The 16,647-nt window shown below is 39.3% G+C and overlaps 1 protein-coding gene across 1 annotated transcript in view; it reads right to left on the bottom strand.

Moving 5' to 3' along the window:
- LOC105732804 (testis-expressed protein 11) overlaps positions 1-16,647 on the bottom strand; it is a 210,374-nt gene that overhangs the window by 153,064 nt on the left and 40,663 nt on the right. Inside the window, exon 5 of the mRNA XM_012475041.2 lies at positions 3,192-3,343. Coding sequence (XP_012330464.2) covers positions 3,192-3,343 — 152 coding nt within the window. The remainder of the gene's footprint in view (positions 1-3,191; positions 3,344-16,647) is intronic.

Here is a 16,647-nt window from a genome sequence, read left to right as displayed (position 1 = left end):
ATCCATGATGAACATAGATGCAAAAATCTTCAATAAAATACTGGCAAGCCAACTACAACAGCACATCAAAAGTTTATCCACCATGATCAAGTAGGTTTCATTCCGGGGATGCAAGGCTGGTTCAACATACGTGCACGTCTATAAAAGTAATTCACTGCATAAACAGAACCAAAGACAAAAACAGCATGATTACCTCAATTGATGCAGAGAAGGCCTTTGAAAAAATTCATCAGCCCTTTATGCTAAAAACCCTCAAAAAACTAGGTATCGAAGGAACATATCTAAAAACAATAAAGGATATTTATGACAAACCAACAGCCAATATCATACTGAATGGGCAAAAACTGGAAGCATTCCCTTTGAAATCTGGCACTAGACAAGGATGCCCTCTCTCACCACTCCTATTCAATATAGTCCTGGAAGTTCTAGCCAGAGCAATCAGGCAAGAAAAAGAAATAAAGGGTATTCAAATAGGAAAGGAGGAAGTCAAATTGTTTCTATTTGCAGACGACATGACTGTATATCTAGAAGACCCCATCGTCTCAGCCCCAAATCTCCTGAAACTGATAAGCAACTTCAGCAAAGTCTCAGGATACAAAATCAATGTGCAAAAATCACAAGCATTCCTATACACCAATAACAGACTTAAAGAGAGCCAAATTGAGAACGAACTGCCATTCACAATTGCTACAAAGAGAATAAAATACCTAGGAATACAACTAACAAGGAATGTAAAGGACCTCTTCAAGGAGAACTACAAACCACTGCTCAATGAAATAAGAGAGGACACAGATGGAGAAACATTCCATGTTCATGGTTAGGAAGAATCAATATCATGAAAATGGCCATACTGCCCAAAGTAATTTACAGATTCAATGCTATCCCCATCAAGCTACCAATGACCTTCTTCACAGAACTGGAAACAACACCTTAAACTTCATATGGAACCAAAAGAAAGCCCACATTGCCAAGTCAATTCTAAGCAAAAAGAACAAAGCGGGAGGCATCACACTTCTGGACATCAAACTATACTACAAGGCTACAGTAATCAAAATAGCATGGTATTGGTACCAAAACAGAGATATAGACCAATGGAACAGAACAGAGGCCTTGGAGGCAACACAACATATCTACAGCCATCCGATCTTTGACAAACCTGACAAAAACAAGCAATGGGGAAAGGATTCCCTGTTTAATAAGTGGTGTTGGGAAAACTGGCTAGCCATGTGCAGAAAGCAGAAACTGGACCCCTTCCTGACACCTTACACTAAAATTAACTCCAGATGGAGTAAAGACTTAAGCATAAGACCTAATGCCATAAAAACCCTGAAAGAAAATCTAGGCAATACCATTCAGGACATAGGTGTAGGCAAGGACTTCATGACCAAAACACCAAAAGCATTGGCAACAAAAGCCAAAATAGATCTAATCAAACTCCACAGGTTCTGCACAGCAAAAGAAATAGTCATTAGAGTGAATTGGCAATCAACAGAATGGGAAAAAATTTTTGCAGCCTACCCATCTGACAAAGGGCTGATATCCAGAATCTACAAAGAACTAAAACAGATGTACAATAAAAAAACAAACAAGCCCATTCAAAAGTGGGCGAAGGATATGAACGGACACTTTACAAAAGAAGACATACATGAGGCCAACGAACATATGAAGAAATGCTCATCATCACTGGTCATTAGAGAAATGCAAATCAAAACTACATTGAGATACCATCTCACGCCAGTTAGAATGGCGATGATTAAAAAATCTGGAGACAACAGATGCTGGAGAGGATGTGGAGAAATAGGAACACTTTTACACTGTTGGTGGGAGTGTAAATTAGTTCAACCATTGTGGAAGATAGTGTGGCGATTCCTTAAGGACCTAGAAATAGAAATTCCATTTGACCCAGCAATCCCATTACTGGGTATATATCCAAAGGATTACAAATCGTTCTACTGTAAGGACACATGCACACGAACGTTCACTGCAGCACAGTTTACAATAGCAAAGACCTGGAACCAACCCAAATGCCCCTCGATGATAGACTGGACAGGGAAAACGTGGCACATATACACCACAGAATATTATGCAGCCATCAAAAATGATGAGTTCCCGTCGTTTGCAGGGACATGGATGAACCTGGAAACCATCATTCTCAGCAAACTGACAGAAGAACAGAAAATCAAACACCGCATGTTCTCACTCATAGGCGGGTGTTGAACAATGAGAACACATGGACACAGGGAGGGGAGCATCACACACTGAGGTCTGTCGGGGGGAAATAATGGAGGGACAGCAGGGGTTGGGGAGTTGGGGAGAGATAGCATGGGGAGAAATGCCAGATATAGGTGATGGGGTGGAAGGCAGCAAATCACACTGCCATGTGTGTACGTATGCAACAATCTTGCATGTTCTTCACATGTACCTGAAAACCTAAAATGCAATAAAAAATAAAGAAATAAATAAATAAATTCAAACAATGTGGTAGAGTATTTAGAATAAAGGAACACGTCACCTAAAATGCCATCATTCAGAATAAGTCTCCGAGTTAACATTTAATGACTATCACTCCAATTATATCTCTACATGCACTTAGTTGAGAGGACAAGGTGGTGAAGAAAATTTTCTAAGAAAGTGATCATACTATCTGTGTTCTTCAGGGTACAGAAGTTCTGCAGGGAGGCAGAGGATTAGGAGAATGATGAGTAGATTTTGCTCTACATCTCTGCTTTAACTAGAAAAACTCTCATCTATTTCTTTCAGGGTGGGGCATATAAGATTGCATCACAAAAGGATGCTGCTGCTGAAAAGTAGTTGAAAACCAGGAGTTTAGTTCACAATCATTATTTTATAGTTGAAAAAAATTAAGGTCCAGAGAAATTGACTTGTCCAAAAGTACACAGCTTATTTGAGATCAAACTAGAGATATGAAAGTAGGTTTGTAACTTCACAATATTCCACTACATGCGAGCTTTAAGCTCAGAAGTTTGTCTGTTTTCAATGATGTTTTCTTATTTTTGCCCAATCTATGGGATGTGGACAGGTGAGGTGTTACTGTTAAAAGACCATTAGGGAGGAAAGAAAAAAGGAAGTGAAAGAAATCCGTTGACTTGAGGATTTTGCTACTACCCTGCCATCTAGGAATTATACACAAATTAATACCTTTCTAAAACACATGCAAAAATCCTACTGACCTAAAATGATTTCTTCAATCTTCTCCTTGGCAAGCAGTTCTTCCTTCCTTTGTAAAAGCATGTCAATATAGAATAGGTCAGCTTTTCCAATATTTTCTGATGAGCTACAACGTTGACGAATAACATCCAGGAAATGAAACCCAACAGATTCTCTGTACAATGAGAAACAATTTTAAGCAATGTGAATAGAAAAACTGGTTATTGATCAATGGGACTAAAGTTTATTTTAGTGTGAGCAAAATAAGCCAGATAAAAGCATATCTGAATTCAGTTAATGCTATTAAATGTCAAAATAAGCTTAATTTGTCAATATTACATGATTTAATTTAGTTTCAGATTATTAAGCCAAAAACATTTTCTATTAACACCTATAGTCAGATCATCATTTCTTTCCTAACATCTAATTTATGTTTTTCCACAGAACCGATTGCAAGCTTTAAAAGTTGGTTACTGAGATCCAGTCAAGTTACATGAAAAGGCATGAGAAATTAACTAGTTCCTCTGCCAAAACCTCTTTCTAAAAACTTGTTTATGTTTGATTACACAAATAAAACACTACTACATTCTATTTAAAAATATAAACAGTTCACAGGTTGGAAGACTAAATACTGTTGACATGTTGATATTCCCAAAGTGATCTACAGATTTACAGATATTTATCCCTATTAAAATCTCAGGCCAGGTGTGGTGGCTCACACCTGTAATCCCAGCACTTTGTGGGGGCTGAGGCGGGCAGATTGCATGAGCCTAGGAGTCTGAGACCAGCTTGGGCAAGATGACATAATCCTGTCTCTACAAAAAATACAAAAATTAGCAGCCATGATGGTGCATGCCTGTAGTCTCAGCTACTAGTGAGGCTGAAGTGGGAGGATTGCCTGAGCTTGGGAGTTCGAGGCAGCAGTGAACTGTGATTGGGCTACTGCAATCCAGCGTGGGTGACAGACTGAGACCCTGTCTCAAGAAAAACCCAAAATCCCAATGAAGTATTTTGCAGAAATGGAAAAATCCATCCTAAAATTAATATGGACTTTGCTCAAGGGATTCAAAAAGCCCTAAACAAACTTGAAAACAAAGAACAAAGTTGGAGGATTTGTACTTTCTGATTTCAAAACTTACCACAAAACCACAGTAATCAAAACCTGTGGAACTGGAATAAAGATAGACATATAGAACAATGGAATGGAATAGAGAACCTAGAAATAAATCTTGTCATATATGATCAAATTATTTGTGACAACGGTGCTAGGACCATTTAATGGTGATAGGACAGTCCTTTCAACAAATGGTGCTAGGAAAACGGCATTTCCACATGCAAATGAATGAAATCGGATTCTTACCTCACATCATATACAAACTTTAATTCAAAATGGATCAAAGGCCTAAATGTAAGAGCTAAAAAACTGTTTCCATCGGACCAAGTGATCCCATATATAGAAGATCCTAAAGACACCACCAAAGAACTCTTAAAACAAATAAATTACTTCAGTAAAGTTGCAGGTTACAAAATAAACATATAAAAACCAGTAGCATTTATTTATGCTAACAATAAAATATCCAGAAAGGAAATCAAGAAAACAATCTTATTTAAATAGAACATCAAATATATATAAAATAGCTGGGCATAGTGGCTGACACCTGTAATCACAGCACTTTGGGAGGCTGAGGAGGGGGATCACTTGGCGTCAGGAGTTTGAGACCAGCCTGGCCAACATGGTGAAACCCTGTCTCTACTAAAAATGCAAAAACTAACTGGGCATAGTGGCATGTGCCTGTAATCCCAGCTACTTGGGAGGCTGAGGCTGGAGAATCACTTGAACCCAGGAGGTGGAGGTTGCAGTGAGCCAAGATCTCCAGCCTGAGTGAGACTCCATATGTGTGTATGTATATATACTTATATGTATATATATATATGTATATATATACACACACACACACACAAATAAAAGTAACCAAGTAGGTGAAACATCTGTACACTGAAAACTATAAAACATTGATGAAACCAAAGAAAACAAAAATAAATGGAAAGATATAGTGTGTTCATGGATTGAAAGAATTTGTATTATTAAAATGTCCATACCTCTCAAAGTGATCTATAAATGCAAGGAAATCACTAGTTTAAGTATAACAGCATTTTTTCACAGAAATAGAAACACTAATATTAAAATTTGTATGGAATCACAAAGGACCCTGTGCCAAAGCAACCTTAAAATTGGAGGCATCACACTTTCTGATTTCAAATTATACTACAAAGCTATAGTCATCAAAGCAGTATGATACTGGCATAAAAACAGACACAGAGACCAATGGAACAGAACTGAGAGCCCAGATTTAAAAAAAAAGTATATCTGGCCAACTAACATTTGACAAAGGTGCCCAGAATGCACAATGGAAAAAGCACAGTCTCTTTTGTGCTTGGGCTGGGTGTGGTGACTCATGCCTGTAATCCCAGAACTTTAGAAGGCCAAGGTGGGTGGATCACTTGAGGCCAGGAGTTCGAGACCAGCCTTGCCAACATGGCAAAACCCCGTCTCTACTAAAAGTACAAAATTTAGCTGGGTGTGGTGGCACATGCCTGTAATTCCAGCTATACAGAAGGACTGAGGCATGAGAATCACTTGAACTTGGGAGGTACAGGTTGTAGTGAGCCAAGATCATGCCACCGCACTGTAGCTTGGCTGATGGAATGAGACTCTTTCTCAAAAAAAATGTGTTTGGACAACTGGACATCCACTTGCAAAAGAATAAACTGAACACATCCTACAGCACACACAAAAATCAACTGAAAATGCATTAAAAACTTAAATGTAAGACTTGAAGCTATAGAACTCCTAGAAGAAAAAATAGGGAAGAAGCTCTTTGAAATTGGCCTTGACAAGGATTTTTTTGTATAGAACACCAAAAGCAAAGGAAAAAACTTTTTTAAAGCAAATATAAATAAATGGGACTATGTCAAACTATACAGCTTCTTCACAGCAAAGAAAACTTCAATAAAATAAAAAGTCGAACTACTTTACATTCCCCCAAGCAGTATAAAAGTGTTCCTAATTCTCCACAGCCTCACCAGCATCTGTTGTTTTTTGACTTTTTAATAACTGTCATTCTAACTGGCATGAGATGGTATCTAATTGTGGTTTTCATTTGCATTTCTCTAATGATCAGTAATGTTGAGCTTTTTTCCATGTTTGTTGGCCACATAAATGTCTTCTTTTGAGAAGTGTCTGTTCATATCCTTTGCCCACTTTTTGATGGGGTTGTTTTTTTTCTTGTAAATTTGTTTAAGCTCCTTGTAAATTCTCAATATTGGACCCTTGTTGGATAGGTAGATTGCAAAAATTTTCTCCCATTCTGTAGATTGCCTGCTGACTCTGATGATAGTTTCTTTTGCTGTACAGAAACTCTTTAGTTTAATTATATCCCATTTGTCAATTTTAGCTTTTGTTCAACCATTGTGGAAGACAGTGCAGTGATTCCTCAAGGATCTAGAATCAGAAATACCATTTTACCCAGCAATCCCACTACTGGGTATATAAATCATTCTATTATAAAGATACATGCGGAGGAAGATCCAAGATGGCCGGTTAGGAGCAGCTCAGGATTGCAGCTCCCACTGAAAGCGCAGAGGGTGAGTGGACGCCGCATTTCCAGACGGATTTTGATTGCCCACAGACCAGGAGATTCCCAGGCGGAGGAGCCCCACGGGTCACCAGCGTGGCTGTTTTGCCGGCGCCCCGGCTCGGCGGTTCCCGGTACAGAGTGAACGGGACTGGGTCCCCTCTTAGCCAGCAAGGGGAGCTCCGGGAAGCTCCAGGAAGCTCCGGGAAGGCAGATTCGCTCACTCATCTGATTAAAAAAAAAAGGTGGGGGACTGAAACAGGGAGTCAGGCCAGGAGATTCCCGGGCAAAAAAGCGCCACGAATCTCAGAGCCGCTGTTTCAGCCGGCGCAGTGGGTCGCCGCACGGGAAATCACACAGATCCCGGCACCTTTTCAACAGGCAACCAGAACACCTGGGAGAGAGACGACTGCTCAACTAAAAAACAAAAGGCTCTGAGGCAGGGAGCCAGGTGATCAGGCCCGGCTGGACACCCCCCCACAAAAACAAAAAAACAGCAATTTGAAACACTCTGGGTTGAGAGTTTCACAGCAAGCATAGGTGAACCCAGGACAGTCCAGCTCTGTGGGGAGGGGCGTCCGCCATTAATAAGGCACTCCACCACTAAGGAGGCAGTCCACCATTGCTGAGGCAGCCTGCCGTTGCCGAGGCAACCCGACATTTCAGAGAGAGTCTGTCATTACAGAGGCGGGCCACCATTGCCAAGGCAGTTCTAACTACACCCATATAAAGAGGACTGCAGGGAAATTCACATGTCAGCTGGGCAGAGCCGAAAGCACCTCAGCGAAGCCTCTGCAGGCAGACAGTGACTAGGCTGCCTCCTTGCTGGGCAGGGCAGTACTGAAAAAAAAAAAAGGCAGCAGTACAGCGGAAACTCATAAATAAAGCCCTAACTCCCCGGGACAGAACACCTGGGGAAAAAAAGGGGTTTACAAGTTCTGCTACAGCAGACTTAAACGTACCTGCTCAGCAGCTCTGAATGAACAACAGAGCTCACAGCTCAGCACTTGAGCTACTATAAAGGACAGACTGTCTCCTCAAGCAGCTCCCTGACCCCCGTATATCCAAAGAGTCACCTCATAAAGAGAGCTCAGACTGACATTTGGCAGATATCCTTCTGGGACAAACCAGAAGAAGAAACTGGTAGCAACCTTTACTGTTCTACAGCTGCTGCAGGTGATCCCCAGGCAAGCAGGGCCTGGAGTGGACCTCAGCAGTCCTACAGCAGAGGGGACAGACTGTTAGAAGGAAAACTAAGAAAAAAAAATAACTTCATCATCAACAAACAGGACATCCACTCAGAGACCCAATAAGAAAGTCAGCAACTACAAAGACGACAGGTGGGTAAATCCACAAAGATGGGAAGAAACCAGCACAAAAAGGATGAAAACACCCGAAACCAGAACACTTCTCCTCCTACAAGGGATCACAACTCCTCACCAGCAAGGGAACAAGACTGGATGGAGAATGAGTGTGATGAAATGACAGAATCAGGCTTCAGAAGGTGGGTAATAAGAAACTTCTGTGAGCTAAAAGAACAATTTCTAACCCAAGGCAAAGAAACTAAGAACCGTGAAAAAAGATTGGACGAAATGCTAACGAGAATGGACAACTTAGAGAGGAATATAAGTGAATTGATGGAGCTGAAAAACACAACATGAGAACTTTGCGACAGGCGAATTGACCAAGCAGAAGAAAGGATATCAGAGGTTGAAGATCAACTCAATGAAATAAAATGAAAAGGCAAGATTAGAGAAAAAAGGATAAAAAGGAATGAACAAAGTCAACAAGAAATATGGGACTATGTGAAAAGACCTAATCTACATTTGATAGGTGTACCTGAATGTGACGAAGAGAATGAATCCAAGCTGGAAAATACTCGTCAGGATATAATCCAGGAAAACTCCCCGAACCTAGCAAGCCAGGCCAATATTCAAGTCCAGGAAATACAGAGAACACCACAAAGATATTCCTCAAGAAGAGCAACCCCAAGGCACATAATCATCAGGTTTACCAGGGTTGAAATGAAGGAGAAAATGCTAAGGGCAACCAGAGAGAAAGGCCGGGTTACCCACAAAGGGAAGCCCATCAGACTCACAGCAGATCTCTCAGCAGAAACCCTACAAGCCAGAAGAGAGTGGGGGCCAATATTCAACATCCTTAAAGAAAAGAACTTTCAACCCAGAATTTCATATCCAGCCAAACTAAGCTTCATAAGTGAAGGGAAAATAAAATCCTTTGTGAACAAGCAAGTACTCAGAGATTTCATCACCAACAGGCCTGCTTTACAAGAGCTCCTGAAAGAGGCACTACACATAGAAAACAACAACCAGTACCAGCCACTCCAAAAACATACCAAATGGTAAACAGCATCAACACAATGAAGAATCTGCATCAACTAACGGGCAAAGCAGTCAGCTAGCATCAAAATGGCAGCATCAAATTCACACATAGCAATATTAACCCTAAACGTAAATGGACTAAATGCCCCAATCAAAAGACACAGACTGGCAAACTGGATAAAAAGCACTCATCGGTGTGCTGTATCCAGGAAACCCATCTCACATGCAAGGATACACAAAGGCTCAAAATAAAGGGATGGAGGAAGATTTACCAAGCAAATGGAGAGCAAAAAAAAAAGCAGGAGTTGCAATTCTCATCTCTGATAAAATAATACAGACTTTAAAGCAACAAAGATCAAAAGAGACAAAGAAGGACATAACATAATGGTAAAAGAATCGATGCAACAAGAAGAGCTAACGATCCTAAATATATACGTACCTAATACAGGAGCACCCAGATACATAAGGCAAGTTCTTAATGACTTACAAAGAGACTTAGATTCCCAATAGTGGGAGACTTTAACACCCCATTGTCAATATTAGACAGATCAACGAGACAGAAAATTAACAAGGATATCCAGGACTTGAACTCAGACCTGGAACAAGCAAACCTAATAGACATTTACAGAACTCTCCACCCCAAATACACAGAATATACATTCTTCTCAGCACCACATCACACCTACTCTAAAACTGACCAAATAATCAGAAGTAAATCACTCCTCAGCAAATGCAAAAGAACGGAAACCATAACAAACAGTCTCTCAGACCACAGTGCAATCAAATTAGAAATCAGAATTCAGAAACTAACCCAGAACCGCACAGCTTCATGGAAACTGAACAACTTTCTCCTGAATGTTGACTGGATAAACAATGAAATGAAGGCAGAAATAAAGATGTTCTTCGAAACCAATGAGAATGAAGATACCACATACCAGAATCTCTGGGACACATTTAAAGCAGTCTCTAGAGGAAAATACATAGCAATAAGTGCCCACATCAGAAGTAAGGAGAGATCTAAAATTGATACCCTATCATCAAAATTGAAAGAGCTAGAGGAGCAAGATCAAAAAAACTCAAAACCTACCAGAAGACAAGAAATAACTAAGATCAGAGCAGAACTGAAGGAGATAGAGACAAAAAACCCTTCAAAAAAATCAATAAATCCAGGAGCTGGATTTTTGAAAAGATCAACAAAATAGACCACTAGCCAGATTAATAAAAAAGAAAAGAGAGAATAACCAAATAGATGCAATAAAAAATGAAAAAGGGGATATCACCACAGATTCCACAGAAATTCAAACCATCATCAGAGATTATTACAAACAACTCTATGCACATAAACTAGAAAACTTGGAAGAAATGGATAAATTTCTGGACACTTGCATCCTCCCAAGCCTAAATCAGGAAGAAGTCGAAACCCTGAATACACCAATAACAAGGTCTGAAGTCGAGGCAGCAATTAAGAGCCTACCACCCGGGTGTTGAACAATGGGAACACATGGACACAGGGAGGGGAGCACTATACACTGGGATCTGTTGAGGGGGAGTAGGGGGGACAGTGGGGTGTGGGGAGTTGGGGAGAGATAGCACGGGGAGAAATACCACATATAGGTGAAGGGGAGGAAGGCAGCAAATCACACTGCCATGTATGCACCTATGCAACAATCTTGCATGTTTTTCACATGGACCTCAAAACCTAAAATGCAATAAAAAAAAGAAACAATCAAATGCAAATATAATTATCTTGACTTATGTGGGGAATATTTAGAAGAACAACAAATAATAAAAAATACAATATTTTGTCACGTTAAAAAAAAAAAAAAAAGAGACTCCCACCCAAAAAGAGCCCAGGTCCAGATGGGTTCACAGCAGAATTCTACCAGACATACAAAGAGGAACTGGTACCATTCCTTCTGAAACTATTCAAAATAATCCAAAAACAGGGAATCCTTCCCAAATCATTTTATGAGACCAACATCATCCTGATACCAAAATCCGGCAGAGACTCAACAAGAAAAGAAAACTACAGGCCAATATCCATGATGAACATAGATGCAAAAATCTTTAATAAAATACTGGCAAGCCGACTGCAACAGCACATCAAAAAACTTATCCACCATGATCAAGTAGGTTTCATTCCGGGGATGCAAGGCTGGTTCAACATACGCAAGTCTATATACTTAATTCACCACATGAACAGAGACAAAGACAAAAACCACATGATTATCTCAATTGATGAAGAGAAGGCCTTTGACAAAATTCAACAGCCCTTTTTGCTAAAAACCCTCAATAAGCTACGTACTGATGGAACGTATCTCAAAATAATAAAAGCTATTTACGACAAACCAACAGCCAATATCATACTGAATGGGCAAAAACTGGAAGCATTCCCTTTGAAATCTGGCACTAGACAAGGATGCCCTCTCTCACCACTCCTATTCAATATAGTCCTGGAAGTTCTAGCTAGAGAAATCAGACAAGAAAAAGAAATAAAGGGTGTTCAAAGAGGAAAAGAGGAAGTCAAATTGTCTCTATTTACAGACGACGTGATTGTATATCTAGAAGACCCCATCGTCTCAGCCCCAAATCTCCTGAAACTGATAAGCAACTTCAGCAAAGTCTCAGGATACAAAATCAATGTGCAAAAATCACAAGCATTCCCATACACCAATAACAGACTTAAAGAGAGCCAAATTGAGAACGAACTGCCATTCACAATTGCTACAAAGAGAATAAAATACCTAGGAATACAACTAACAAGAAACGTAAAGGACCTCTTCAAGGAGAACTACAAACTACTGCTCAATGAAATAAGAGAGGACACAAACAGATGGAGAAACATTCCATGTTCATGGTTAGGAAGAATCAATATCGTGAAAATGGCCATACTGCCCAAAGTAATTTACAGATTCAATGCTATCCCCATCAAGCTACCAATGACCTTCTTCACAGAACTGGAAAAAACCACCTTAAACTTCATATGGAACCAAAAGAAAGCCCACATTGCCAAGTCAATTCTAAGCAAAAAGAACAAAGTGGGAGGCATCACACTTCTGGACAACAAACCATACTACAAGGCTACAGTAATCAAAACAGCATGGTACTGGTACCTAAACAGAGATATAGATCAAAGGAACAGAACAGAGGCCTCGGAGGCAACACAACATATCTACAACCATCTGATCTTTGACAAACCTGACAAAAACAAGCAATGGGGAAAGGATTCCCTGTTTAATAAGTGGTGTTGGGAAAACTGGCTAGCCATATGCAGAAAGCAGAAACTGGAACCCTTCCTGACACCTTACACTAAAATTAACTCCAGTAAAGACTTAAACATAAGACCTAACACCATAAAAATCCTAGAAGGAAACCTAGGCAAAACCATTCAGGACATAGGCGTAGGTAAGGACTTCATGACCAAAACACCAAAAGCAATGGCAACAAAAGCCAAAATAGACAAATGGGACCTAATCAAACTCCACAGCTTCTGCACGGCAAAAGAAACAGTCAATAGAGTGAATCGGCAACCAACAGAATGGGAAAAAATTTTTGCAGCTTACCCATCTGACAAAGGGCTGATATCTAGAATTTACAAAGAACTAAAACAGATTTACAAGAAAAAAACAGACAAGCCCATTCAAAAGTGGGCAAAGGATATGAACAGATACTTTACAAAAGAAGACATACATGAGGCCAACAAACATGAAAAAATGCTCATCATCACTGGTGATTAGAGAAATGCAAATCAAAACCACATTGAGATACTATCTCACGCCAGTTAGAATGGCAATGATTAAAAAATCTGGAGACAACAGATGCTGGAGAGGATGTGGAGAAATAGGAACACTTTTACACTGTTGGTGGGAGTGTAAATTAGTTCAACCATTGTGGAAGATAGTGTGGCGATTCCTTAAGGACCTAGAAATAGAAATTCCATTTGACCCAGCAATCCCATTACTGGGTATATATCCAAAGGATTACAAATCGTTCTACTGTAAGGACACATGCACACGAACGTTCACTGCAGCACAGTTTACAATAGCAAAGACCTGGAACCAACCCAAATGCCCCTCGATGATAGACTGGACAGGGAAAATGTGGCACATATACACCACAGAATATTATGCAGCCATCAAAAATGATGAGTTCCCGTCGTTTGCAGGGACATGGATGAACCTGGAAACCATCATTCTCAGCAAACTGACAGAAGAACAGAAAATCAAACACCGCATGTTCTCACTCATAGGCGGGTGTTGAACAATGAGAACACATGGACACAGGGAGGGGAGCATTACACACTGGGGTCTGTTGGGGGGAAATAGGGGAGGGACAGCGGGGGGTGGGGCATTGGGGAGAGATAGCATGGGGAGAAATGCCACATATAGGTGAAGGGGAGGAAGGCAGCAAATCACACTGCCACGTATGCACCTATGCAACAATCTTGCATGTTTTTCACATGTACCCCAAAACCTCAAATGCAATAAAAAAAGAGATATGCACACGTATGTTTATCGCAGCACTAGTCACAACACCAAAGACATGGAACCAACCCACATGCCCATCAATGATAGACTGGTGGATAACGAAAATGTCGTACATATACACCATGGAATATTATTCAGCCTTAAAAAGGAATGAGATAATGTCTTTTGCAGGCACATGAATGAAGCTGAAAGCCATCATGTCAGGACATTAACACAGGAACAAAACCAAACACTGCATGTTCTCACTCGTAAGTGGGAGTTGAAAAATGAGAAAACATGGGAGACAGGGAAAGGAACAACACACACTGGAGCCTGTCAGGAGTTGGGGTGAGGGGAGGAAGAGCATTAGGACAAATAGCTAATGCATGTGGAGCTAAAAACCTAGGTGACGGGTTGATAGGTGCAGCAAACCACCACGGCACACATATACCTATGTAACAAACTTGCACATTCTGTACACGTATCCCAGAACTTAAAGTAAAAAAAAAAAAAACACAGAATGCCCTAGTAAAATTTCAGATAAACAAAAACTAATTTTTTAGTATTACTGTGTCCAGTGCAATAGTTGGGATGTACTTATTCTAAAATACTAGACATTGTTTATCTGAAATACAAATTAACCGAGTCTTATACTAGACATTGTTTATCTGAAATATCAAATTAACTGAGTCTTATATTTTATCTGGCAACTCTATTCATGAAACATTGGTCCCAAGAGATCTCACCTTAATAAAAAGAGACCTATAGTTTTTTTCAAAAAAGAAGTACCTTATTTACACATAGGTAGACATCCATTTACAAGGGATATGATTATATCAGTTTACTTTGAATCAGTAACTATTTCCTTAACTATCTGCTACAGAAATTTCAAATATATACCAAAGTGGAGAAAATAATGTAATGAACCTACACATCATTATTATCAGGCTGTAACAACATCAAGGCCAATCTTATTTAATCCATCCTTCCACTTCATTCACGTACACACACACACGCACATACACGTGCACACACGCGCACACACACATGCACACACACGCCTTTGAAGTAAATTCCAGACGTACTATTAATGCACTTCCAAGCATTTTACTTACCTATCTCTTAAAGATAGAAACTCTTTTTTGTAAAAATCATTAACCTAATACTATTATTACAGTTTAAAACTTAAGATATCCTCAATATTCTTAAGTATTCATTTACTGTTCACATTTATGTAACTGTCTCATATATTATTGATTTTAAGTGTTTGTTTGACTCAGGATCTGAATAAGATTCAGATATTTCAATTGATTAAAATATCTAAGTTTTTTTAAATCCAAAACAAAATAAAAGCCAACAAATATGTTTATTTTGGACTTTTGTACTCCAGAATTGTGAGAGAATAAATTTCTGTTGTTATAGGTCATCCCATTTGTGGTAATTTGTTACAATACTCAGAAAACTAGTATATACAATAACCAAAATCTTAAAAATAACTCAACGGATGAGCTTACAGCAGAATGGAGAGGACAAATGAAAGAATCAGTGAATTTGAAATAAAGTAGAGCTAGGTACAGTGGTAATCCCAGCTACTTGACAGGCTGAAGTGGGCGGCAAGAGATGAAGCTGGAAGCCATCATCTCAGCAAACTAACACAGAAACAGAAAACCAAACACCCTCCCCTTGCTCCCCTCCAACAAACACTGGAGCCTATTGGGAGGGGGAGCAAGGGGAGAGTGTTTGGTTTTCTGTTCCTGTGTTAATTTGCTGAGATGATGGCTTCCAAGGAGCTGGGATGGTTACATACCAAAATATTTATAGATGTCTGTATACTCAGATTATACACAGAGTATACACAAATATATTTTCTTTGCTCTGTCAACTAATAGGGTCTAGAAGAAATGACACCCTAGTAGCTACAAGCACAACTAACATTCAGATCTTGGTTACTAATATGCTTTGCCAGTGAGAAAAACTAGATCTCCTAGGAGAAATGGTTAATTCCAGGACTGGGGCAAGAAATGTACAAGATGAACCTAGAATGTTCTGTGTTGTCAGAAAGAAAGGAATTGATTTAAAAATACAAAACCACCCACGTTGATTGGGGTATGTCAAGAGGGTGCAGAAGTCAACTAAAGAGCTCCCAATGGCCAAAGCTAAAACAATCTGAGCAACAAAAATGTATTATTGGATTATAACCTAAAGAATAAAATATACATTCCCAAGTCCATACTGATATAAAAATGATTGAACAAATTAATAAATTAGGGAGAAGAGACAAATCTCCCATGCAGAAGAATTCAAAATAATTTATCTAGATAACTATGCTCTTAAGCAGGGGAGCGTAACTCCACAACTGTAAAGAGTATAGTATGTAAAGAAGAAAAATTGATAATTTCAAGGTGTAGACACCTGATGAATACTCAGCCAACTAATCAAGGTTAATATCAACAGACATAAGTCATATTGACATATACACCCTTAATACGATGTAATGAAAATGGTACTTTACCTGACTGATTTTCCTCCCCAAATCCATAACCCCAGTCTAATGATGAGAAAAACATCAGAAAGATTCCAATAAATAGATATCCTACAAAATACCTGATGGGTAGTCTCAAGACTGTCAAAGTCATCAAAAAGAAAAAACATTAAGAAACTATTATGGCCAAGTGAAGCCCAAGGAGATATGACAACTAAATTTAATGTGATATCACAGGTAGGATTCTGGAATAGAAAAAGGATATTAGGCAACAATAAAGGAAACTGGAATTAACAATTAATTTTAGGTTAATAATAATGATTTATCAATATTGGTCCATTACTTATAACAAAGGCACTACAGTAATATAAGATGGCAATACTAAGGGAAATTGTGTACAAGGTGTATGGAAACTCTTTGTACTATCGTCTCAATTTTTCTGTAAACCTAAAAGTAAACTAAAATATAAAGCAGAGGTTAGGTACAATGGCTCACACCTGTCATTTCAGTGCCTTGGGAGGCCAAGGCGAGAGGATCAATTAAGCCAGGAATTC

Source organism: Aotus nancymaae, unplaced genomic scaffold, assembly GCF_030222135.1.
Source record: "Aotus nancymaae isolate 86718 unplaced genomic scaffold, 86718_ANA_hifiasm-v0.15.2.pri h1tg000081l, whole genome shotgun sequence".
NCBI classification, from domain to species: domain Eukaryota; kingdom Metazoa; phylum Chordata; class Mammalia; order Primates; family Aotidae; genus Aotus; species Aotus nancymaae.
The sequence above is the reverse complement of the archived record's forward strand: the minus strand, read 5'-3'. Positions and strand labels throughout refer to the sequence as shown.